A 27,682-nucleotide genomic window follows, 5' to 3' on the forward strand; every position below is an offset into this window, starting at 1 on the left:
CACGTGCAACTTCCTAGTTGGAGTGGCATGAAAAATGATCCGTTCTCTGTGATCCGGCATCCAAGGCTCACCGTTTCGCCAAAGAAAACGAATAGTGTTTTTCATTGGAGATGTATTCATTGTAATTGAATGAAACCAAAAACGTGCAGTGACGATATTATTGTGTATTGCGATATTTGGCTGGGACTGCATCGCAATATTAAATTTGGGATATCGCCCAAGCCTGTTAGTCATGCAAGTAATAACCTGGAGCCGCAACTTAATCATCAGACCATCCGCGTAGTGAATGAGCATTGTCCGTGCGCTCTGCTGCTCTGGCCGTCGCTCCCCGTGGTCCCGTGTACGGAGGGACGGGGCGGTATTTCCATACTGCAAAAATATTGTGTGTGTGTGTGTGTGTGTGTGTGTGTGTGTGTGTGTGTGTGTGTGTGTGTGTGTGTGTGTGTGTGTGTGTGTGTGTGTGTGTGTGTGTGTGTGTGTGTGTGTGTGTGTGTGTGTGTATTTGTGTTGTTATGTTGTTATGTTTTCAAAGGCCACCTCCCCTGATACCGTGCACCAGTGTGCGTGCGCCCGGTAGCCATTGATCATGTCGCTGTCTCTCTCCGCTCTTGGCTCCAAACGCGAATCATGAATTATTAAACAGCCAGTTAAAAAGACAAATGACTAAAATAAAGCTGCCCTGCTCTGTTAGGGCAACACGCACGTAAACACACGCCCACCCATCCACAGACAGATGTAATGTACACGTGTTGAGGTGGTGGAATGGAAATCTGGAGTCACACACACGCACACACATTTACACACCCAGAACTATGTTGGAACTCACTTCAACACACACTGGGTTCTGGACGTGCGCTTTCCTCCGACATTGAGTGAATGCCGTCCGGTTTTTCATTTCCAGAGGGGACTTTTCAAAGCCGGCCACACTTGTGTATGACGAATTACTGTTGGATTGGAACACACACACACACACACACACACACACACACACACACACACACACTCCAAGTGAAACGCCCAAGCAGAAACACCCACACACACTCGTGACCACAAAAAAGAGGGGTTATGATCGGTAGAAACAACAAGAACATTGCGCGGCGAGTATTTAGCGTGAATGTCAGATTTACATAGGCTCTTTTGTAGTCACACAAGTCTTTTTCACAGACACACACACACACACACACACACACACAGACACACACACACACACACACACACACAGAAAGATGTTCAGCACATAATTTCACTTCCTCTATCTCCGGAGATTCCAACTGCGATTCTGCCACAGCAGAAAAAATTACTCTGAAAATTACTTTGAAAAACCCCTGTGAAAAAGGTGTACGTGTGTGTGGGTTTGAAAGAGTTTTTCTTTTCTATGAAATGTAATATTGGACGGTTTGGAGCGTGCATTTTACCTTTGTAATGCAATGTTGTAGTCTTTGCAGTTTAAAGTGCCTTCATCTATGCAGGTATTGAAGATCAACTGACAAACCAGTCAATTGAAAAATTTGTGTGTGCGTGTGCGCGTGTGTGTGTGTGTGTGTGTGTGTGCACGTGCGTGTGCGCGTGCGTGTCTGTCCTCCAGCCTTGCTGACCTGTCGGCCGGACGAGTTCCAGTGCGGCGACGGCTCCTGCATCCACGGTACCAAGCAGTGCAACAAGGTCCACGAATGCCCCGACTACAGCGACGAAGCCGGCTGCGTCAACAGTAAGAGAGCAAAGGAGGGATGGACACTTTAATGTATAGAGGGAGGGAGGAAGAAGGAAATAATGAAAGAAGGAAGGAATGGAGCAAGATAGAAATGGACAAGTGAGGGCAGGACGGCAGGGAGAACAGAAGTATACAACGTAGGAACCAAGGAAGGGAGGATCAATTTACAAAGGAAGGAAATGTTGAATGAAGGACATAAAGGAAGGGGGGGAGTATGGCGGGAATGGTGGAAGGAATCAAAGAGGAAGCGAAGAGGAAAGGATGGGGGTGGGGCACAAAGTAGGAAGGAAACAAGGAAGGGAGGACGGAAGTCAGGGCGGGAGAAAGTCAGGTGGGAAAGGAGGAAGGAAGGTTGCAAGGGAGAAATGAAGGAAGTACACCAAAGAGAAAAGAAAAGGAAGAGGGGAAAAGACCAATGAAAGGGAGGATGACTGTATGTTCTATTTCAGTATTTAAGTTTCTTCTCTATCTGTGTGTGTGTGCGTGTGTGTGCGTGTGTGTGTATGTCTGTGCGTGCGTGCGTGCGTGCGTGCGTGTCTGTGTGGGCGGGCGCGGCCAAAATGCTGTCGGTCCAACCCGGTTTGGGCACACCAGCTGTTGCGCTAAATGAGTTCCTCGCCCCTCGCCACCGAGCTCGGGAGCCGAACCAATCTTTAGATGCGGCCATTTTGGACGCTCCACTTCTCTGTGTGCATGTGCTGTGGCTAATGGACCGTGCCGGCGGCGCTTCATCCCGCTTTCTGTGATGCGCTGTGGGGGGGAAGTTAATTGTTCCCTGTTATTGAGGGAAATTGGCTGAAAACAATCTGTCTGTGTGTGTGTTGCTATGTTATCACTTAAATTCAGTGTGTGTGTGTGTGTGTCTGTGTCTGTGTGTCTGTGTGTGTTATGATGATGTTACAGCCACCAAGTGCGACGGCCCCCGAAAGTTCCGCTGTAAGAACGGCGAGTGTATAGACAGCGGCAAGGTGTGCAACATCGTGAAGGACTGCAGCGACGGGTCTGATGAACCCATGAAGGAGTGCGGTGAGGACCGCTCTCGCTCTCTCTCTCTAACACACACACACACACACATACACTCTGTCTTTCTCATTCCAACAGTCAAAACATAACTCATTGAATTATGCATTATACGCGCACACACACACACACACACACACACACACACACACACACACACACACACACACTAATTCTTATTAGAATACTAAAACATATACAGTTTATATACGCAGAGGACCGCTCTCGCACTCTCTCTCTCTCTCTCTCTCTAACACACACACACACACATACACACACACACACACACACACACACACACACACACACACTCTGTCTTTCGCATACCAACAGTCAAAACATAACTTGTTGAATTATGCATAACATGCACATACAGAGACACACACACACACACACACAGACACACACACACACACACACACACACACACACACACTGCATCTTCAATATTAGAACATATACAGTTTATATACGCAGATGAGGTCTTTCAGTACCTCGGGCAAACACAGATCTGCGTACACACACACACACACACACACACACACACACACACACACACAGTATGAGTACCACTGATATACACACATTCCCTTTCATGTGGTAATCACACAAAAACAGAAACTCGTACAACACACACACACACACACACACACACACACACACACACACACTTGTCAGCTGTGGTCAGTCCACTTAGTAATAAAAAAGCAGCTTCATTTGATCAAGGCTTCCTAAATCAGTGGGATTCTCATCCGTCTCGTAAGGATCAAAGAGCCGAGCGGCTCTGCCCTCTGGTGCTCTTCTTCTTCTTCTTCTTCTTCTTCTTCTTCTTCTTCTTCTTCTTCTTCTTCTTCTTCTTCTTCTCTCTCTCTCTCGCTCTCTCTCTCTTAGCCAGAGAGACGTGAGGGGACTACATTACCCACAAGGCACCTCACACATTACCTTGCAATGCTCCGGTTAATTACCACTCAGTCACGGATCTCAGAGCGGAACAGTAATACAGTCTGCAGTTGGGAGGCGTGGTGGAGGCATTTCACGATACTTTGATTGAAAGTGGAGAACAGATGTACGCAATATCCAAATGAAATCCTTCCAATCCGACACTCTCGGTAAAATGATCAAGTGTCATCAGCATTGGGTGATCGGCACTGGCTATTTGAAATAAATCTAGTGAAGGGTTTTACTGTAAATTGTTAACTATTGTTATAACTGTCATAGTCGTGTAATGACATCTTCTAGGCGGGGTAATAAACTATGAGCCGTATTAAATAATTTGTGGAAGCGTTCCACAATCGCAAGTGGGCTAGTCATTTCGGCTCGCAAGGCACATTCATATACATGTTATATAAAGGACTCACAAGGAGCAAAAAACGAGGCGGTGGACCATTCCAAATGTTCTTCTTTGACCCGTTAACACTAAGCTGTGTCCATTTACTACTAACACGGTAGCACATGGTGCCTAGGACAAGGGGGTCTTAAAGGCCATGGCTGTTTGCTACGGGTATGCCTAAATCGTCGCAGGAGAGGAAAGAGTATTTCATCCAGGGTGACGGGAACTTTACAATATGGCCATCGCTCAGCTCCAGAACACTCCAGAAGGTTTTAGCTCAAAATGACTCCTAAGAAAATACTCCATTATGTATGTATTATTATTATTATTATTACAGTTATTATTATTATTATTATTACAATTGTTATTATTATTATTATTATATAACTACAATATACATATAATGGTTTATGTTTGTTTTATTTATTTATTCATTATTATTATTATTGTTATTGTTGTTATTATTATTATTATTATGTTCCATTAGGGTCAAACCTGTTACTATCCTGGAGAGTCACTGTGATTAAAACATCAATTTGTATTTACTTTGATCATTTATTTCAATGTGTTTGATTTGCTTATTTATTTACAACTGGCGGTGCTACCTGTAAACTGTACAGTTGGTGATTTGAGCCTGAAGTATTGATAAAGCTTGTGCAAAATGATCAGATAAATGGCTGTATTAATAATAATTGGGCTGCTATTTCTATTCTTCCATATTCCAGTGGTATTCATTTGCTGAAGTTCTTTACTCCAGCACATCAAGTTGATTTTATAATACTACTTGTTCTGTTGGAATCTGAATAAACTGTTGTTTATTTAGAATATGCCCGCTACCTCAAAAGTACAAAGGAAAACCCTTTTAATATGCTTGTAGTCTCCAAATCAATCTCTCTCTCTCTCTCTCTCTCTCTCTCTCTCTCTCTCTCTCTCTGTATTGTTCTTTAGATTTCTTAATCTCTCTCCTTCTGTCACAGCAGTACCTGTAGCCCTGCAGGCTTAAATCTTTAATGTAAACCGGTAATGAAGTGCCAGCTTTAGCTTTCTGCGTCAATCTCTCTCCCAACCCCCCCCGGGGAGAGCTGAAAGACAGAGGGATAAAGAAAGGAAGGGCAAGAATAAAAGAGAGATAGCGAGCGAGAGAGAGAGAGAGAGAGAGAGATAGAGATGGGTCGAAAGAGAGCGAGAGTGGTGACGATAAAAGGGGAAAAAAATCTGGAGAATAAATGGGGGGGATTAGCAGGGGATGAGCAAGGAAAGGGGCTTCTCAGTAACAATGAAGAAGAGAGGAGAGGACAGACAAGGGAAGAGAGGAGCAGAGGAAGGGATGGGAGAGGAGAGGAGAGTGGCACCTGGCACATATGGTCGGCCTCCTGCTGTGTATAATAGATCGGTTCCAAGTGGACTTAGCTGAAACTCTGCCTGTGGGGTTCGTCGCATGTACACACACACATACACACACGCACACACACACACACAGGTGCACCGTGCACAAGTGTCAGCCTCACTCTCACTCCATCACTCACTTACTAAGCCTGTGCATGTACACATACGTACACGCACCAACAGACACACACTGGGTAGAACAAAAATACAGACACACATGTATATATACACGCACACACACACACACACACACACACACACACACACACACACACACACACCCTCACAAGACTATAAACAAGTGGTAGAATAAAAGTAGTAACGGAATTCAGGGCCCGATACTAACTTTCAGAAGTGGCAGCCAACTTGGCAACCATGCATTGGCTGTTGGTTGCCAAGACGGACTAAGTGGTTGCATGCTTATTATTTTTTCCCCAGATATGAAACGTGGTCATCAACGGGGCAACCGGATTGCACAAGACTGTTGACAAATCTGGTTTCCCCAGGGCAACTGGGCAAACGTCAACGTTGGGCCCCGAGATTACTTCTGAGTGCTCACTGTGGGGCCAATCCTGAAATTTGAGATTTCAGAAGCAGAAATACACCCTCGCCTCGCTTGATCTCTGCCTCGTTGTTTTCATCAATATTCAACTCCGCTCTCTCTCTCTCTCTCTCTCTCTCTTCTCCTCTTTTACATCCTTCTCTTCCACCCCCTTCCTCTTTACCTCCATCCTCCTTCATTCACAGGTGTGAATGAGTGCACCGACAACAATGGTGGCTGCTCCCACATCTGCAGGGACCAGAGAATCAGCTACGAGTGCGACTGTCCCTCCGGCTTTAAACTGCTGAACAAAAGGACATGCGGAGGTAAAGAAAGTCCTCCCTCAGGGATTTTGTTTTTAACACCAAACGTCAGATATTCCACCAAATGTGTGTGTGAGCGCGTGCATGCAGTTATTGAGGTAAATTGGCTGAAAACAATGTGTGTGTGTGTGTGTGTGTGTGTGTTGTTATGTTATCACTTAAATAGTGTGTGTGTCGCTCAATGTATGACCTTGTGTCTCCATAGCTTATTCACGGTAATCTATACCTTTGTTCTCCCTCCCTCTATCTCTCTCTCTCTCTCTCTCTCTCTCTCTCTCTCCCTCCCTTCATCCCTCTCTTTGTCCGTCCTCAGACATAGACGAATGTGAGAACCCAGACGCCTGCAGTCAGATCTGTATCAACTACAAAGGTGACTTCAAGTGTGAATGCTACGAGGGCTTTGAGATGGACCCCGCCTCCAAGACCTGCAAGGCTGTCGGTGAGGAGCGTCCACGTACACACACACACACACAGACACACACACACACACACACACACACACACACACACACACACACACACACACACATTCGTGAATGCACGTCTGGAAAGTAGACAAAAGCTAATCACATTCTCATAGACTGACGTTTACATATGTGGTCAAAGGCAGAAAGAACAAATGTCATGCCACACACACTCACATACATGCACATGCACACATACACACACATGCACACACACACACATCCATGTACACACACATGCACACACACGCACACACACCTACACACACATGCACACACACATACATGCATACACGCTCACACACACACACACACACACACACATACGTGCACAAACATGCACCGTAGCCCTGAGAGCAGCGCTGCATGCTTTGTATGCAGACCTGCTGTAGCAATCTGTGTAAAAGTAAATATTTGCCATCTCTACTCGCAGCCCCCGCTAATGAAAAGTTAGCAGTCAGCTCCCCAGAGAGTTAGCGGAAGGGAACTTGGTGGAAAAGAGGGAACGATAGAAAGCGAGAGAGAGAGAGAGAGAGAGAGAGAGAGAGAGATGTGTCGGGTCACCGCAGGACAAAGCCGGGGTCCTTGCTACCTGTTGCCACGGCGCTGGAGCTACACGCATGTGTATGAATGGAAATCAAGCTCCTGCTCCCCAAGCGAGGGCTGCAGACATCTGAGAAAAATATTTCATTTTGGTTAATTCATCAAGGACATTGGGTCTGAACCAACGAGTGCTGCATACCTCGGGGGTTGCTACAGAAACTGCGTGGGTAAAGGAGGACCCTCAAAATGATTTTGCACCCCGTCTTTGTGAGCTTGTAATACTAAACAGGGAGATAGATGAAAGCTGGGTGGAGCGTGGCCTCACTAAATGATTGTAGTTCACACATTACTGAACATTATAGAAGACCTATTGAATCGCGGAGCCTTCTCAAAGACCTCAAGGCATCGACTACACTGAACAAAAAGGTATTTTGAACTACTGGCTCCACAGAGTGGTTCTAGAGGTAATGGAACTACTTGGCCTCACATTTTTCCAAAGAAAGAACCCCGTAATGGGCTCTTTCACTTGTGTTTTCTGCCAGGTGGAAAGCTGTAAAGGTATTATTATTTTTTTTTTTATGACCGTGATTTGTGTTAGATTCAGTCATTGAGTCATTACGGGGTTAGCTTGCGCGGTAATGACAGAGGTTAAACCGAGCGGTGGCCACTCACTCTTAAGCTAAGTGGTGTGGAAAAAAACCTCATTGATTGCTTCGCATCTCGCCGTGGAAATCATTATTAGCTAGAGGCGGCCAAAGAGTGCTCGTCATAAGCTTTGTTTATTAGAGGGGTGGAAGTAGAGGATGGATGGATGGATAGACAGATAGGCAGATAGGTAGATGGATAGATGGATAGATAGCTGGATGCACTTTAAAGAATGGCCTGCTGAAGTGTTGGAGATGTGATGCATGGCTACGTCAGTGGTGTTTGTGACAGTCCAGCGGCCGGTGAAGACACAGATTATTATTCATGTCGGGTCTTATTCATGGCGTGTCGGGGGAACGGGACGGAGCCATAAATACCAGGACGCGAGGCTTGGCCAGGCTTAGGTAATGTGGATTTAATGAAGCTAAACTTACTCTCACACCGCACAACTGCCCGATGACTGATCATAGGGTGACAAAGTAACAACGTTGATGCAGCCAGGCTTTAAATACTGTAGCGTTGCTATTCCTGGAAGCGCGGCTTCACGGGCGGACACAATAGGGAAAAGAAAAACAAACAAGCTCCCCAAAAAACCCACGATGCGACTGATTTGCTCTTCATCTGTATTAGCGAGTCCCAGTAATTGTGCGTTCGAGCGCCGAGCTTTCCACTTGTTAGCGCCGCGCCGCCAGGAAACATGGTCCGCTTTGTTTGAAGCCGGGGAGCGAGGAACCCGAGGCTCAGCGGAAAGCCCGGTGTTGGCACGCCCTGCCGCCCCTCCCACGGAGCCTCGTTCCCGCCAGCCGCAATCCGGAGTCGCTTGTTAAAACCAAGTCCTGCTTCCCCTCGGAGAAGCGAGTAGCGCCGGGTTTGTACTTTTAAGTCGCTGTTATCGTAAGTGGTCGGTTTGTGCATATGGGTTTTGTTTATTTTTTCAATATGTGCTTTCGATTTGTTACGTTGGTGCTTTGTACCAACGTAACAAACCTGAGTGATTGACCTGATGAATGATTTGCCTCCATTGTTTAGGCCTTTTTATGGCGCTCACCAAGTGTGTGTGTGTGTGTGTGTGTGTGTGTGTGTGTGTGTGTGTGTGTGTGTGTGTGTGTGTGTGTGTGTGTGTGTGTGTGTGTGTGTGTGTGTGTGTGTGTGTGTGTGTGTGTGTATTTATGAGGACCGGTCTCCAAACTGACTAATTGACTAAGTTCACCAGAAACATGGGTCCTCGCTTGCCAGGTGTATTTACTTGGACCTCACTTGGATACCAGTACAAAAGTGTGTGTGTGTGTGTGTGTGTGTGTGTGTGTGTGTGTGTGTGTGTGTGTGTGTGTGTGTGTGTGTGTGTGTGTGTGTGTGTGTGTGTGTGTGTGTGTGTGTGTGTGTGACTCTGACTCCAATACAAACAAAGGCTGAAAGGCAAATGCAGGACTTTTTTTATGTTGTTATTATTATATATATGTTTACATTAATAGCTGTTATTATATATATATATATATATATATATATATATATATATATATATATATATATATATATATATATATAATAATTATAACAATAATAAGATTAATAAATAATTTATATATGTATAACTATATAAATATACAAATATAAATGTATATATTTGTATTCATTTATGTTTATCATGATTGATTTTCATTGTATTTCATTCTGATTTTGACCAAAAAAAAAAAAAAAAAAGATAGTTTAATGAACATGCACGCTCATTCAAAGTCCGGGCGAAATGCACGCGTTTTTACTTCAACTGAGGACACAGCATTTTGTTTTGGGTTAATACGATGCAAGCATTACCGTTAGACTTCACACTTCCATAAAGAGCGTTGACTGTCATTAAAATGTTCTAATAAAAACCCCATGCAACAGATTTTCTTGGTGCATTGTGGGTAATACAATTGTGTTATGTGATGAAGACACAAACACCCCGGAGTCACAGCTCAACTGGAAAAGTCTCATCCCACGTGAACCGTCGATAATCACCTCCTTCCTGCAGGATAAGCTCTTTTATATTTATTTATTTTTTGAATGACACCGTTCTGTCAACTGCGACACCTCAATTTCCCCCCAGGGAATAATAAAGTCTTATCTTTTTTTTTTTTTTTTTTTTTTATGGCCTGCCCTCATGTAGAAAACAGCGCAGGTATCGTGCACATTAGCTGTTCCTTCCCACTGTGACAATGACACCGCTTTTTTTGTTAAAGCACCCGCCCATCAACCTCTCGCCTCTACTCTCTTCACCACCTTTTTTTTTTTTTTTTTTGCCATCCTCCACCTCCTGCTCCGTGGTTCCTGCCCTCCTTCATCAGACCCCACCACCACCACCACCACCACGTGCCAAGCGCTTGACAGTTTGAGCACACGCATTTCAACCTGGTTTAAAACAGTGGCCACAAAACTTCTTCCCTGTGTCTTTTTTTATTTTTATTTTTTTACCTATTCTACTTTTTTTGGGGGGCGGGGCATGACAGCGCTGACATATCTCACCGCTGACATGTCACCGTTATTTCTATCAGTTCTCTCTGTTCTCCTGTTGCCGCTTTGCTTTTAATGACCCGCTCCAGCAGCATCATTTATTTGGCCCGGCATTTACTGCTTCTTTCACACGCGGCAACACGACCAAAATAATTGAGAGTTGACTCTGTTATTGTAAAAGACGTGATATAAAAAGACGGAAAAACACGTGCAACTGCTTTGCTCTGCTTGCCCTGGTTTGTTCCCAGGAAGATGAAAAACAAATGCTTGAAATTCAAATCAATAACCCTGCTCCTCCCGCCTGCCCTGTGCCTTCTCTTATCATCTCAGGGCTTTATCTTAATTGCCGACAGGGCTTCAGATTAAAACATATATCTGTAAAGTGGGGTTTTTTTTGTTTTTTTTTCTGCTTATTAGCTGCAGAGACGTCCAGCGGGGAGAGATTACGTCCAGTTTCCTTCAGGACGTTAACTCAGTGCTGACACATCGCTTCGCATACAGCGTGTTCCAAAAGAGCAACGAGGCATCGATGACATTTTGATAACGCTGCCATTCTCTGGGTTTCTTTCTCCTTTCTTTCTTTCTTAATTTCCTCCTTTCCTCCGCTGTCAATCATCTACAGTATATCATCCCCATCTATTCTATTCTATTAATTTCCGCCGTGTTATTTTCATTTTATACGGTCGCTGCATAAACCTCTGAATTATTTGCCTCCTGTCTGTCATTCTGTGGTCTCTCGCTCTCTCTCTGCGGGTGAAATTGATGGTTACGAGCCCGGTAGTCAGTGGGGAATGATTGGATCCCAAAAGCTTCCTCAAATATAATATTTTTCGTAGTAGCACCCAGGGCTGAGAAAACCCATCCAGGCATGGTCCTGTGAGAGTGTGTGTGTGTGTGTGTGTGTGTGTGCGTGTGTGTGTGTGTGTGTGTGTGTGTGTGTGTGTGTGTCTGTGTGTGCGTCAAGCGTGCGTGCGTGCATGCGTGCGTGTCGTGACTCTGACTTTGACTCCGGCCACAGCTTTGCCTCCTTCAGATCGTCGTTCAGATTTGGAAACAAGCAGAGGGACGCTATAGGAGGGGGCGCTATAGGTCTCGAACAAACTTTCCGTCAAACGCAAGTTACGTGATATAAACTCAACATTTGTACAGATGTATACTGTACATGGTGGACTACAACATCCCCAACGTTCCGTGCTGTACATCTCATTTCATGATTGATGTAAATGTCCAATTAAACATGAATATATATATATACATATAATATATAATATATATAGAATATATATTATATATTATATCTATATAGCGCTGCGCTCCCCATATATTTCATATTTAGGGGACTACGTTGGTTATTAATAGTATTTTTCTTAGAGGAAGCTCTTAAACGAGGCATTCTAGTCATAAAACCATTTCAAATCAATATTCCGCGTCGACGTATTCATTTATTTGGTAAGAAGCCGTGTAGTGAACCCCCTTCAGAGTGATACAACACCGAGTTCATCACCTGTCGGCTACGCTATAAATAGACCAACATGGCAGCCGGAGCCGTGTGTTTACCTGTGCACTGTGAATCTGCAGGCAGCCGCGCCGTCCAGACCACTGCGTCTCGATCAATTTTTTATTCCTTCACAAAAGCCGTGCCTCGCCCTCCGCAGCGGCGTCCCTGGCTAGAGACGCACGGCGATGCGTACGGGGCGCACGTGTGTGGCGTGACGCCAGACGAACGGGAAAGAAACAAGGAACAGCTGTTACGCCGAGTGGAACACCGGGACGCGTCGGGAGCGACACGTTCCCCTTTTAAATTAAAGGCTCCGTGAGGATTATTAATTCATGTAAACAGCATCAAAAATGCATTCCCCCGCAGACAGGAATGGTGGGGAGGCGAGGGGCGTTTGTAAGGCCTTCTTAGTAAAATAGATAGTAAAAAATATATTAAACTATACAGTATTTGCGTAGAACAAGTTTTACCTTCATATATGTACGAGGTATTTCACTACACACCATCTGTTTTTGACGAGTTTGTCAGGCGATCAGACCCATCAGAGTGTAGCCGGCGTAATTCTATGTGCGTCATGTGACAATGTTTGAGAATACGTCTCATATTCCTTCCCAATTATGAAGCATTGCGATGATAGTGGCTGCACGGGAGTCGGACCGTAATTTGACAATCATTAAACTTTAAATTGCCATCTCAGTATCTACAAATGTGTCCGATGGAGACCTGTTCACTCTTGTGAGTCTGGTGGAGAAGCGTGTGAATAGATTTGGTGAGCGGAACGCGGGAAATGAAACTTTTCTCGAAAATAAAATCTCGCCGAACAAAACCTTCCCCCCCTCCCCCCGCCCCGCCCCTCCAGGGAAGAGTCCGTACCTGTTGTTCACCAACCGCCACGAGATCCGCCGCATCGACCTGCTGAAGAGCGAGTACTCGCAGGTGGTACCCACGCTGAAGAATGCCGTGGCGCTGGACGTGGACGTGGCCACCAACAAGATGTTCTGGTGCGACCTGTTCCACCGCAAGATCTACAGGTAGGAGCACACACACACACACACACACACACACACACACACACACACACACTGTCTGTCCGTCTGTCGCCCTCTCCTTATGGTTGTGGGATGCAGTCATCTGTCTGACGGAAGGACAAGGTGTTCGTCCTTCACACACACAAACACACACACGTTCGGTATCTGTGTGTGCGTCCCCCTGGTGGCAGGTAGTGGGAGGGGCGGTCTATTGCTGCGGTTTAGCCATATGTTCCCTAATTTCACTGCCTCGGTAATCACCGCCATCACTCATTGACACATGCACACACACACAAATATGTGCACAGGTGAATACACACACACACACACACACCCACAAACACGCGCGCACACACACACACACACACACACACACACACACACACACACACACACACACACACTTGGGCTCCGGGCAGAGGAAGGACAAATAAATTCAGTCTCAGTGACAAAGTTTTCTTTGGAAGAGAAAAACACCGCCAGACACACACATGCTCTCATGCGCACACACACACCACACACACACACACACTTTTTTGTACTGGTACAAGTAAATACACCTGGTAAATGAGGTCCCATGTTTCTGGTGAATTTAGTCAATTAGTCAGTTTGGAGACCGGTCCTCATAAATGTAGTAAGACAGACACACACACAGACACAGACACTCATATATGCTTTCTCGCATTTCTACTGTTTACATTGTATGATGGGAAGGTCATTCTGTTCACAAATAACTTGTTATTATCCCTGCGCTCGTCACAACCTATTTAAATCTAGGAGGCTGATCCACATCTCATTTTGCTTCTTACTCAAAATTGGTTTCAATCTGGCGTGCTGTGCCCGGTTTCGTGCAGCACATTCCGACATCCATGGAGGGTCTGCTTTTCCCGTGGCACCCTCGGGCCTCGTCGCAAGCCGCCCCGCCCTTCCTGCCGCCACTCGACGTCAAGCACCAAACTGTTCTCATTTCTATTTATCGGGGGCTCCATCTCCGCCCCCATCCACCTTTCCACTCCACCGTTTCGCCGGTCCACTCGACTCCGTCTCCGTTGTCGCCGGGGCCTCACTCAGAGGCGGCGGCTCGCTCCGCCGCCCCTCCCTCACACTTGTTTCAAAAACGTCATTACGTCACGGTAAATGTATCGCCTCCTGCCGTCCAACAAACGTACTTCCCTGCAGAGTGGTTCCTCAACTTTGATTAAGTTTCTCAGCTTTCTCGTTACAAAACTCTCTTCTCTCGCTCTGGTTGTGCCGGTGGTTGTTTTGTGGCCTAATTAATTGTGATTAGCTCGGCACGGGTCGATGGCGCACTAACTTCAGCCCATAATGGAGATGTTTGTGGCAAACAATAACATGGCCAATTAATGGCACAATCTGCTCGCTTGTCTTGGGCTCATCCGTCTCTGTCTCCTTCCCTATTTCCAGCCACGTCTGGAACACCGGCGTCCTGAAACTGTCTATACAAGCACATCAAGGATTAATAGAAATACACAGTGCGGACCCGCGACCAAATACTCTCGATAACATTGTTTGATGAACAGAATTCACAAAATTCAACTGAGTAACACATAATTCATCATAATATATGTGACTAAATATCATTTATATCTAATTGGATGCACAGGCTGCTGACAAAAAATGAATTAGAAAAGTGATAGACTGTATATTATAATGATATATGTTGTGTATATATATATATATATTATTATTATTATTATTATTATTATTATTATTATTATTATTATTATTAATAATAATAATAATAATGATTAATGTTATATTAATTTATTAACAATAATACGTCAAAATGTTTTTGAAAATTATGAATCTTTTTATGAAATTCTTAAAATTAAATCGAGTCAAATTCTACATTCAAAGTTTCACCTTGAAGCGGAAAGGTGTCTCCAGATATCAAAGCAGGGTTAAAGAAATTGATGTGCGCGCGGAGGAGCTGCGACACTAGACGCCGACGCAAACCGAGTGCGACGTGAAATGTGATGCGAGGATTTCACGCGCCGAATCCACGGACGCCGATCCTGAGTTGCCAAGTTAATTCGGCAAATCTTTGTGTGGCAAACCGGTCAATATGACGTAGCGAGGGGATGACGCGCCCATAGATCATCTGCATGTTTCACAAAATAAAAGGTTGACCTCACGTGGGATTCCGGGAGAAATAAGATCGGGCGTTTAAAGAACACCGTTTTTGGTGGGGGGAAAAAATACACCGCCCGAAAAATCCGTGTTCGATGCGCAAAGGCTTTAAAACCACAGATAAACACACACACACACACTTATTATATACATACACAATGATCATCTGCCATGGCAAGGAGTTGCACAGCCAATTAACCAGACAATCTGCTGGCGGATTGCGCTCCACTCATCCGTCTCCGTCTCGTCCTTTGAACCTCGCCAATTGCCTCGCTCGTTCACAGCGCCGCCTCCCTCCCTCCGCCCCTCCGCCTTTCTCTCCTCCCGCCACCTCGCCGGACGCAAGGCGGGTGTCAAGTGAGGGCGGAACACAGAGAAAGCGGCGTCGCCCGCAGGACGCTTCCGGAAGCGGGGGAGAGGGGCGGGCCGGGGAGATGGGGGGACGGGGCCAGGGACGGGCCTCGCACGGGAACGCACATCGGGGGGGGGGGTTGAGCGGAGAGGCGTGCGTCGAGGAGCGACGGGGAAGATGAAGGGAAATGTGAAAGAGAGAGGGGGGAGCCGCAGATGAAAAAAGAAAAAGAGAGGGAGAGGGAGAACGGAGGGTTCCGCCTGCTTTGTTTGGAGGCTGATGAAAGGAGCGAGGCTCGTTCTCCCTCGGCGGCGGGCGCCGCCTAAAACGTGGCGACTGCGGCTGTTAGAGATGTGCCAGGTTAGGGTCACCCTGACGGCGACACACACCCCTCTACACACACACACACACACACACACACACACACACACACACACACGGTCTAACTCGGGTGACATTGGTGGATGTGCACTCCTCTTCATTTGACATGAGGAGCATTAACAACAGAAGGTGTTAAATAAGTTTGGGGGGTTTTTTTTGGTCCACAACTGTGTGTTGTTGATGTTGCTTCTCATCTGGAGCCATTCGGGCTCAGCTTCAGTTCTACTCGGATTTTATGTTGAGGGAATATTGTATTGAGGGAACATGGGCCTTTTGGGAGCATAGGACCTTGAGAACATAGGACCTTGGGAGCATAGAACCTTGGGAACATAGCACCTTGGGAGCATAGGACCTTGGAAACATAGGACTTTGGGAACGTAGGACCTTGGGAACATAGGACCTTGGGAACATAGGACCTTGGGAACATAGGACCTTGGGAACGTAGGACCTTGGGAATATAAGACCGTGGGAACATAGGACCGTGGGAGCATAGGACCTTGGGAACATAGGACCTTGGGAACATAGGACCTTGGGAACGTAGGACCTTGGGAATATAAGACCGTGGGAACATAGGACCGTGGGAGCATAGGACCGTGGGAACATAGGACTTTGGGAGCATAGGACTTTGGGAACATAGGACCTTGGGAACATAGGACCTTGGGAACATAGGACCTTGGGAACGTAGGACCTTGGGAGCATAGGACCTTGGGAGCATAGGACCTTGGGAGCATAGGACCTTGGGAACATAGGACCTTGGGAACATAGGACCTTGGGAGCATAGGACCTTGGGAACATCAGACTTTGGGAACATAGGACCTCTGGAACATAGGACCTCTGGAACATAGGACCTCTGGAACTTAAGACCTTGGGAACATAGGACCTTGGGAACATAGGACCTTTGGGGCAGAGGGCCTTGGGGAGCATAGAACCTTGGGAGCATAGGAACTTGGAAAAATAGGACCATCAGCGCATAGGGTGAAAAGGCTAATACAACCCCCCCCCCCCCCCCGCAGCGCGTACATCAACAAGGCCAACGACTCGACGCAGCAGGTGACCCTGATCGACTCGGCGCTGCGCTCCCCCGAGGGTCTGGCTGTCGACTGGGTCCACAAGAACATTTACTGGACGGACTCAGGCAATAAGAGCATCTCTGTCGCCACGGGAGACGGCAGGAAAAGGAAGGTGCTGGTGACCACGGAGCTGAGCGAGCCGCGGGCCATAGCTGTGGACCCACGCCTCGGGTGAGCGGAGGGTGGTGCACCGCTCACTTTACCCCAACCCTATTTTAACAACTGCAATCATTTTTTTCTCCGGATAGTGGTCTCTCTCTGTCTGTGTTTACTCCCCCTCGAGAAATCATTTCTGCAATATTGCAAATCTACATTAGCATGAAATCTATGTAAATGTAATCTAGCCATCTCTCTGACACACATACACACCGACACACACACACACACACACAACCGATAACCACAAAGGCACACCTCTCCATCAGTAAAGTCTGCGGGGCTTGCTTAAGAAGTGGCAATATTTGGAGAAATAATAGAAAGATGATTGAATGAAAATTGAAAAAGAAGGTATATTAGAAAGAGGAAGGAGAAAGATAGACAGTATGATTTTCTCTTGGGGGGTATACGTGACAGTACATTGAATACTGTGGTACGGTACGACCAAACACTCAACCTGTAGGATAAACTGGTCTGCACTTTCTTCCCCAGGTTCATGTACTGGTCAGACTGGGGGGATCGGGCCAAGATAGAAAAGGCCGGCATGAACGGAGTGGATCGGCAAGTTCTGGTCTCGGAACGCATCGAGTGGCCCAACGGGATCACTTTGGGTAAGAAATGCCTGTCTTTGGGGAAATTCGACGACGAATAATAGAAGATCGATACCAATTTCACCCTTGTGGGGTCCAGTATCGAGACACCAAGGGTCTAAATGCTATCTGTGTTAGGTCAATGCAAGGTTGCAGAGGGGATCAACTAGCCTAGCTCCATGCGTTATGAAAAGTAAAACTATCAACATAAAAACAAGGTCTATGTTGTTTTGAAGATATAACAGGTACAGGGTAAGATAGACAAAAAAATATATGGAATTGAGGTTTCTAGCCTACTTTCATTATTATTATTTTTTTTTATAATTTCATAATTGTTTTGTTTTTATTTTTCCAAGCTGAGGAAATAAAAGTAACTGGCCGAGCCACATTTCTAGCTCTTTGGGAGAGTGGGGATGGAGGGCGTGTGCAAGTGAGACAGGGGGGGTCATTTTTCATTAAAGTGTCACTCAGTGCGCCGACAGTCACAGCGCTGATTGTCGTGGCCCGCAGAGGTGAAGTTGTGAATAAAATGAACGACTTTGCGGCACCTTCATCAATTGGCACGTTGAGATTTGATTGCTTCGCTCACCTTCCTACTGTTGCACAATCAACCTCTCGCCTTTGAACCAGATATTTTTGGGCATTTTTCGAATTACAATCTGCCCTTATGGAAATTCGCTTAGCCATGCTAATCAACTTGTTCAAGGGCATGTCGACAGGGGTTTTTTCTTTCTTGTTTTTTTTTCTCTTACTTATTTTCGTCGGCCGCTTCTGTCGCATTTACGGTTTGCTTTTTTTAGACTTGTGAGCCTCAGCTGTCGTGTCGCAGAAGATTGATGCCGTAAATGCTGGCCCATTACACTCATACCCCTGTCACCCTGGGACCTTCGCCTCTTCAAATGACCTCTCTCTTTCCCTCCGTCCCTTACGCATTCTCTCTCTCTCTCTCTTTCACTCTCACTTTCATTCTCTCCCTTGCCCCCCCCATATCACACACCACCCACCGCTCTCACTGCCGCTCACCGGCTTCTCAAAAAAACTCCCTCGATCCTCCCATCCCTCTTTTCTTTCTCCCTATTCTCTCTCTCTCTCTCTCTCTCTCTCTCTCTCGCTCTCTCTCTCTCGCTCTCTCACTCTCTCGCTCTCTCTCTCTCTCTCTCAGATCTGTCCAACAGGCGTCTGTACTGGGTGGACTCCAAGCTGCACCTGCTGTCCAGCGTGGACCTGAACGGGGACAACCGCAGGGTGCTGCTGTCCTCCGAGCACCACCTGGGACACCCCTTCGCCCTCACTGTCTTCGAGGTAGGTGGAGAAGGGTGATATTCCGGAAATATGGGTATTTTGTGGATGGAGGTGTGTTGCGGGATGAAGGAGGGAAATGAGGGAGGGAACGGAAAAAAAATGGCAAGGGGTGGGGTAGGTGTCTCGAGGTCATCTGGTCCGGTGAATGTGAAAATCAGGAATTGGCTTCCGTTACACAAGTGTAAGTCATGGCACGGCCTATTTCTGGCAAATTTCAAAGAAAACAAAAAGACGAAAACTTTAAAAAGGAAAAATCATAATTTACACCATATCTTGTTCTATCTTAAACCCGGTGGTCTACTGACTATAATTCTGGCTCGTATTTCCAGGAGGGAGAAACAAATTGAAGTGAAATGATGAGGGTAGAGGTATGGAAAAACAAAGAGGGAGGACGGGATTGGATTTTTTTTTCCCCGAGGCAAACAGTCTTTAAGTGAAATAATGATTCATATTATCGAATTTCATGTAATGAAATGCATGGAACTCTAAAAGGGGGGTGATGTGGTGAAAGAGGGTGCAGGCGGCAGGTGACACTGGAACAACGGAGAGAATTATAGAGAGAAAGAGAGGAGAGAGGCTGGGGGGGGGGGGGTTGGTGGTGATCAGTAGGGAGCACTTTGTCCATTCATCTACCAGACTTGCGCGCGAGCACACACACACACACACACACACACACACACACACACACGCACACACGCACACGCACTGAGGGAAGCAAGAGGAAACTTTCAGAGGAAATCCATCATGTCCAACTCTGTGTGTGTGTGTGTGTGTGTGTGTGTGTGTGTGTGTGTGTGTGTGTGTGTGTGTGTGTGTGTGTGTGTGTGTGTGTGTGTGTGTGTGTGTGTGTGTGTGTGTGTGTGTGAGAGAGTCAGAAAGTCAGAGTCAGTAGTTCTGGTAGCTATCCAAAAAATACTTTTTAAGGACAGTAATGAAAAAAAAAAAAAAGGGCTTATGCTAATTAATTATTGAAGATTCACCACGGTTTACTCAGCAGAAATGACTGAAGTATTGAGTAAGTGTTGGTTTGACTCTTTCTGTACTAGCGGTCACGTGCTACAGAAATATTATTTCTGGCAGGCAACTCTTAGAATGACCGCGTCTTGGCGTCTGGGCGATTCTTCTCATCACTCCCGTGCAATGTTTGTGCAAATATAGACGTACTTCGGGAGCTTTGAAATATGGGAGTGATGAGCCGGCGTCGCCTACCAGAACGAGCTCCACGAGCTACGCGTCATTAAAACTGGCAACGAGTTAAGGCATCCAAGCTCAATGTGCACTGCAATTGTTTATTTTTTTATACTTGTGTCGGATGCGGGAGTGAGAAATGTTAGACGCTTCCTTGTTATTCTCTGCTGTGAACCTTTGGGCACATCCCAACAGTTACTTTTGCTGCGCAGATAAGTGTAATTCCAAGTCTGTTGGCGAGCATGTTAAACAGTTTGCCCTAAAGTCGATTTTTGCACGAAGAAAGAAAATCTCAAAATAAAATAATAATAATAATATTAAAAAAAGAAACAATTTAATTGTCCAGCGGAGGTTGGTAAATGTTGACTGGTGTTAAATACAGTAGCTTTTAAGTTAGGGGTTGTTTTCTTTTCTTATCTCTGAACTAGATTTTCAGCTCTGTCCAGCCCCCTGCTGGTACAGCGAGCTCTCAGGAAGGGTGGATGATAGCGTCACACGGATAACAATCTGTTTTTCTCGCACTATTTTACTGGAGGGAATACCGCGCTGGGACGCAGGGCGGATAAAAGTGAAATAAAGAGCGAAAGAAGAGAAAACGGCCGGCACAAAAGGAGAATAAATATTCCGAGATGATACTGGAATGACAATGAGAGCAAAGACAAGAGGGAAGGAGAACACAACGTCAACGTTTAGAGCAATGACCTTTTTTTTATTCTTATCAAGGGCCCTCAATTTGATGTGCAGTCGGCCACAGACACCATTTGATCAGATTTTGTCTCTGGGATCAATCTGAGGCATGGGACCTCATTTCGTATTGTAAGATATGATTTAGTCCAGACTTCCACACCTGTCTATACTACAGTTAGGTGATTTTATTCTTCATTCTCAAATGGGTAAATAATGATGCATTTTAACTGTAAATCATTTTGATGGGGCCCCCGAAAATGTCCCGGACCATACGTTGAGAACCACTTGTTTAGAGACCACTTAGTAGATGTTGCATTCTGCTTTCAGCCATTTTCACCATGACGGCACAACTGCAGGATAAACAACAGCTCGAGTTCCTTTCACAGCAAATACATGTAGATAAAAATATTACTGCTGAAAATCACTCACAGACAAAACACTTTAATGTTGCTGTTACTGTTAAGAGTGTCTGGTGGCACAGCTCTGGACAAGTTCAAGTGGCCATTTTCCTTCATCTTGAAAGCGCTTTGCATCCTTTCAGAGAGCTGTCGTCCGATTGACAAGCACAGACAGATATGAGTTGCAAAGCCCGAGAGAATTCTCCCATTGAGACCTCTGAGGCAACGGTGTGTGTGTGTGTGTGTGTGTGTGTGTGTGTGTGTGTGTGTGTGTGTGTGTGTGCGTGTGCGTGCGTGCGTGCGTGCGTGCGTGCGTGCGTGCGTGCGTGCGTGCGTGCGTGCGTGCGTGCGTGCGTGCGTGCGTGCGTGCGTGCGTGCGTGCGTGCGTGCGTGCGTGCGTGCGCGTCTGGAGCTCCACACATGAAAGCCTCACCTTGAAAGTTAGATCGAGGAGCTCTGACCGGCAGCGCGACAAAGCCTTTCAAAGGAACTGAGGGATAGAAAAGAAAAAAAAAGTGAGTGGCAGATCTTGACAGTGGAGAGAAACGTGGGGAGATGGCAGGATGAGAGAGAGAGATGGAGTGAGAAATGGTGACACACCCAGAGAGAGACTGACACAAAGGCAGGAAGAGAGATTGGATTTTTTTTTTTTTTTTGTGTTTAATCACCGTGTCTGCCATTTGTCTTTTATGATTTCGCACTTGTCACAGGGGTAAAGGTTGTCTGAGTTTGAGTAACGGGGGCCGGCGAGATGGAGAGATGGCGGTTCCACTGATAAGACGATGCGGATGCGACCACAAAGGAACTTGCATATTCCAACCGAATATTGGTTCCCAGTTTTCTGACCTTTAGGAACCTCGGAAAACTGTAAACAATGTTGCATTTCTGTCGAATGTATAAAATACATAAGTCAGTATGAGTTTGCGTCTGCCTGTGGATAGTGGATGGCTCTGAGGTCGCCGCGGAAACACAATAGCCACCCAGTCAGTGTGAACCGCAATGATGATGGAAAAGAAGGGGGAATGAAAGATGGGCATTTCTTCAGTGCATCGCACCTCATAATTCTTCGCATTTGCACAAACACAGTTACACAAGTTGGACACGTGGGCTCAGCGAGTGTCACCTCCAAGGTTTTGTTTCTACAGACGTCATTGCAAAGGCTTTGCTCATGCATCAATGCCAAATGCTAAACGGGTGTTATTTCCCGACACAATAAAAAGCCAATTTAGATTGTCCAGGATTTCGACGTTAGAGGTCACTCCCACAGGCCTTCAAAATGGATATTCATTGTTTAAATAGACTTCCTGATGGAAGAGAATTTGTAAGTTGTGAGTCTATGCAGCTACCTCCGGTGACCGTTGCGGCTCATTACTTTAGGCTTTCTGATTAGGACGGGGGTTGCAAGAAGATTGAAATTGGTGGCCCAACTTATTCTGTAGAAAGCGTTGGCCTTTAACAGATTGATGATTTCCACTGTACCATTATAGTTTCAAATTAACCTATTGGCTTAGCTGTTCGGTTACAATAACATGAATAATGAACTCTTCGTAGTTTAGCCGCCCCAGGATGTTAGGTAGCAGCTTGAATGTGTTGACTAGGTGCTAAAAATGCAAGGAAGCGGGTATAATTAAATTGATTTAAACTTTCTTGTGGCCATAAGGCAATGCTTATTATATTATTTAAAGGGGACCTGTTATGCTCCGTTTCAACAAGTTAATAGAGGTCTCCGAGGTCCCAACTTTTTTTCTTAAAATGCCACTGAGATTATGCATTCTAATATGGTTCGATAGCATCCTGTTTCGAACGGGGTGTTCTTTATGGGTGGAGCCACCCTCCTGAGGCCCCTAGTTCCGTGAGCCAATGGGATTTGAGCATGAGTTCCAGGTTCCGTTGTAGCCGTGAAGCACGTAAGCGTTCACTGATTTCATCTTGTCAGTCCGCTAAAATGTTTTTCTGAAAAGTTTCGAGGCGAGAAATAAGCAATCCAGTTGCTCAATCGTCACTCCTATTAGATCTACAAGGCCTCATTTAAAAGTTTGTTTTCCGACTTTCGTTGCCGTGCTCCAAGCTTGTTGGGGACGCTGCACCGGGTCTCTCGGATGCAGGGATTTCTTGTTTCATGTTAACGTCAGAAAATAAAATAAAGTAAAATAAATAAATACATCTGCAATAAATACACACTATTTTTATTAGTTTTGTTTGGAGAAACGCACAGCGGATCGCGCACCCCAGCCCACAGTCTAACTACCGTATACTTTTTTATTTTTACTTTATTATTTATTTTTTTTAATTCTTACATTTCCATCATCTGCAATTTTTTCACAGACAGTTGGTATTAATGTGATGTACGAAGGGATCAAAACTCTGAATGGCATGTTTCAGGACATGTTTTCTATCAAAGGTTGGCCACAAAAAAAATGACTGGGTTGTCTTATTTCACAGTTTGTGTGTTAGTAGGCCCATAGGAGACCCAAATGTAGGTGCACAAGCACTGAAAAAGTGAGTTTTACATAATAGCTTTGCTTTAATCAAACCTGAAACTGTATCTTTTAGGGAGACTTTTTTTCAAATAAAATGTCCTCCCTGGCATCAACCTCCTGTTTCAAGAAGGTTCAATGTCAAGTGCATTACAGTTATTTTGTGTTTTTGGATTTTCCCACATGACTTGGCATTGACTCATATTTTTCGATGTACTCTCCTTCTCGCTCCCATTTCTCTTCCTTTGCCAGGACCGCGTGTACTGGACGGACTTGGAGGACGGGGCCATATACAGCGCCAACCGCCTGACTGGGCACGACGTGGCCAAGGTGGCCGAACACCTCAACAACCCCCTGGACCTGGTGGTGTTCCACGAGCAGAGGCAGCCCAAAGGTACATCTGCAGGGTTACGCCAGGTGTTACTGGGAAGACTCAAAAGTAGGAGGCAAGGGGAGTGTCCAAAGCGGTGATGTGCAAACAAGTAGACTTCACTTATTTACTTTACTTATTATTTTGGCTTATTAAGAGGCAGGACCTACACAGTGTGGTATAGTACAAGGCTGACAAACTAGCAACAAGTCCCTGCAGGAAGGGAATAAAACTCATGAGGAACATTTGGTTAATAGGAAACAGGAAGCCAGGAGGGTATGCTGAGGACGCCTGATGGGCAGGTGAGGTACTGCAGGCGGAGGAAGCCTTCATGTCACTGCCCGGTTATGCCAAGACAGGGCATGCCTTGGATTAATGGAATACTACAGAAAGACAGCGTTACAGAACGTATAGAAATTCCAGGCAATGTCCAGAAACGTGCTATTCTGCTATCAATGGATAATAATCCCATATATAAAATAGTCAAATACAAATCAAATACAAGGTGTATATTTTTTTCAAAATCTTAGCAATCTTAACACAGACATCATTGTAATGTGGTGTAAAATCGTGCTGCCGGGCAGACTCAGTGCTGAATGACAATTTCAGCATTGCGCATAATTATTATTATTATTGGGTGGCAAGCTGCTTCACTGTCTATATCAGTTATTACACTGAGCTTTTAAATCAAATCGTTATTGATGGCTGCGTTGAAGTATTATGTTATAAGTTTGTGTATGTAAAGTTATATGTAAATTCCCAGCGTGTGTAACAACATCCATATACCAACCGCGTGTGTATGTGTGTGTGGGTGTGTGTGGGTGTGTGTGTGGGTGTATTTTGTTTCCTGCGCCAGAGCTTGTACTTGTCTATGGTCGTTTCTCAATACCAAATACACGAAGTGCGGACTTGGAAGTTCAGACTTGGCAAGTTCGACTCGGGAGTACAGACTCCCGGGGACCATTGCCATTACCACCGCTTGGTGCGATATGCATTGTGGGATACTTGGCTGTCCCAAGTCCACACAAGTCACCACCGATGCATCCTCCATAAAATGGGCGGAGCAAGTCCACATCCGGGCATTTGGACTGGACTTGGCTTGCTGCATACTTTGAATTGGAACAGTACTTGGGCTGCGACTGATGACGTTTAACAAGTCCACCAGAACACAAGTACAGACAAGAACGCAGATTGAGAAAGGCCTTGAGTCTGGTGTTGGCTCCAGCAGATGATAAAATAATGATAATGATAATTGACTTCTCTCATTAAAAAAAATACACAGGGAATTGCAGAAGTGAACCTGTTCTCTCTAAATTGCCAGCAAAACAACCAACATCCCGTCGCCGGGTTAAGTGAGGATATGTTGGACAAGCTCTAAAGGAACAGCAGTGGAAGGAAGTCGGTCAGGAAGTCAATAATTATATTGCCGCCATGAACGAAACCCAACAGAAAGTCTTTAAACTTGGAGAGTGTCTACAAGAGACCTAGTCATTTTCATGCTCTGTACTTTAACGGACACCTCCTAGCCCATATTTCGGGTCCCATCGATACTTGCACTTCGAGGACCCGGTCATCGCTGCTTGCAGCTTTCATTTATTTAATATTTTAATCTCGCTTTCTTTTTTTTGACTCATCCGGCTCTGCTTTCGACGCCTGGGTTTTGGGGCGTCACACGCCTCTGATTTTCCTTTTTTTAATCGCTCCCAGCCCAAAGGGAGGTGGACTGGAGGGGAGCATGGGCTCCGTGCGGATTACAGCTCTTTGAAAGATCCTCGGAACACAGTGTTCTCCCTTCTCCCTTCTCTCTCAAAATGGGGAGCTTGGTGTGTGTGTGTGTGTGTGTGTGTGTGTGTGCGTGTGCGTGTGCGTGTGCGCGTGCGTGCGTGCGTGCGTGCGTGCCAGCGAGCGAGCGAGAGAGCATGTGAGAGAATGTGAGTTTGCTTTCAAGTCATGCAAAAATGTAACACACACATCTATGCACACACACTTATCTAAATACCTACATACACATACATATCTATGTGCACACACACACCTATGTGGGAACACACACATCTGTGCACATACAGTACACTTGTAATGTGGTCTCTCTCTCTCTCTCTCTCTCTCTCTCTCTCTCTATCGCCTCCTCATCTCCTGTTGCATCATGAGTTCCACGTTTTAAATTACAAACTAGTTTTGTGTGGCGCCACCTTTTGAGGATTCTCTGCACATTGGGCTCAACCTGTTATGCCTTGAGGGAGCTGTTTAGCAGTTGTGAGATTGTGGTCCAAGTGTCAGGAACCATGTAGGTACTACAGAACCAGATTAACAGGATATAAACTACATCAGAAAAGGCTTTTTTCAATCTCTGCCCAACCAAAACTTCCTTTCAGAAAGTAAACAAAAGCCCAAATATCCGGGCTGTCAGCTGATATCATCATATCATCTATCAACACACTATTCTAGAGAGGTTTTAGTATAGTTTGGTGTAGTTGTTGTAGGCCTTTGCAAAAAGGACACTTATTTACTGTAACGAGAGGCCGCCTGGACTTTGAGGGATAATTATTATTAAATTATGCTCCACTCCCTCTGACACCCAGAGTAAGACAATGATTTTGGCAAGATCATGCCAATTAACAGTTGAGACGGATTAGAAAAGCAGACACAGCCATCTCTGTCTTTGTCTGTGGACTTTCCCCTGTAGTGAACAGCAAGAGGCACAGCAGGAGGGACTGAGTCAGGGATCTCTAGGTCAGGGTTAGGGTTAGGGTTAGATTAGGGTTCGTTGGATTTACATGACCTGAACTCTGTTTCCCTAACAGTGGGATTGGGCTGGAATAAATGTCCCAAGTTATGTGTAACCACTATAATATTTTTCATTCAGTGATTGTGCAAAGAACGATACCACTCCTGACTTTGGAAAATGTATAATAACAAAGTATGATAAATGTGTATTAAACTAACCTTATATTTGCTTGGACGCCCTCTAGCGGCCATTGTTGGTGCTACCCCAAGCCAACATTTCAACCTTACACAAACCATTCATCCTCTTGCATTTGCTATTGTTTGTTTTTGCATTCCAAAGATTTACTTGCCTATGTAGTGTTATGTTAATGTTACCTTCTTGCATTTCAGAGATCTATGCGATTCAGAGATCTATGCGGTTTTGTATTCTTTTATTTTGAAGATTTGTCTGACAAACACAAAATGAATACTGATATTAAAGGTTGAAGGATTGAAAGAATACGAAGTAGAATTGCGGGAGAAAATAAGAACGCGATAGGAAGAAGAAAGGGGAACAGCCTTTCTCTGCGGCGGATCTACAGAAAGTCTCAGAACCACTACGCCGACCAATGGCTGTCAAATGAAGTCATCTCTGGAAGTCGTTCCCTCGGACTGCATGAAAACCCTGGAACACCACCGCGCGTCAGTTCGCTTGTTCCCAAGGATCTCGCCCTCTCAGGACCATGACTGTTACCTGAAGGGACCTCCCTTCCATCTACCTGGCAGGATGGCACGCCGCCCGTCTTCCTCTTTGTTTCTTTTGAAACCATGTTTTCCGAGCCCCTCAGGTACGCATCGTACATTTAAAGCCTGTC

General features: G+C 45.5%; 1 protein-coding gene across 1 annotated transcript in view; it reads left to right on the forward strand.

Moving 5' to 3' along the window:
- Positions 1–27,682, forward strand: part of lrp8 (low density lipoprotein receptor-related protein 8, apolipoprotein e receptor) — a gene marked incomplete at both ends in the record, with an annotated part of 180,598 nt that overhangs the window by 138,492 nt on the left and 14,424 nt on the right. Inside the window, 9 exons of the mRNA XM_080010925.1 lie at positions 1,586–1,708; positions 2,615–2,737; positions 6,195–6,314; positions 6,625–6,750; positions 12,811–12,982; positions 16,877–17,104; positions 17,582–17,700; positions 18,842–18,981; positions 23,984–24,125. Of these exons, the coding sequence (XP_079867051.1) occupies positions 1,586–1,708; positions 2,615–2,737; positions 6,195–6,314; positions 6,625–6,750; positions 12,811–12,982; positions 16,877–17,104; positions 17,582–17,700; positions 18,842–18,981; positions 23,984–24,125 (1,293 nt within the window). The remainder of the gene's footprint in view (positions 1–1,585; positions 1,709–2,614; positions 2,738–6,194; positions 6,315–6,624; positions 6,751–12,810; positions 12,983–16,876; positions 17,105–17,581; positions 17,701–18,841; positions 18,982–23,983; positions 24,126–27,682) is intronic.

The sequence above is a fragment of the Zeus faber genome (genome assembly GCF_960531495.2).
Source record: "Zeus faber genome assembly, chromosome: 1".
Classification (NCBI taxonomy): Eukaryota; Metazoa; Chordata; class Actinopteri; order Zeiformes; family Zeidae; genus Zeus; species Zeus faber.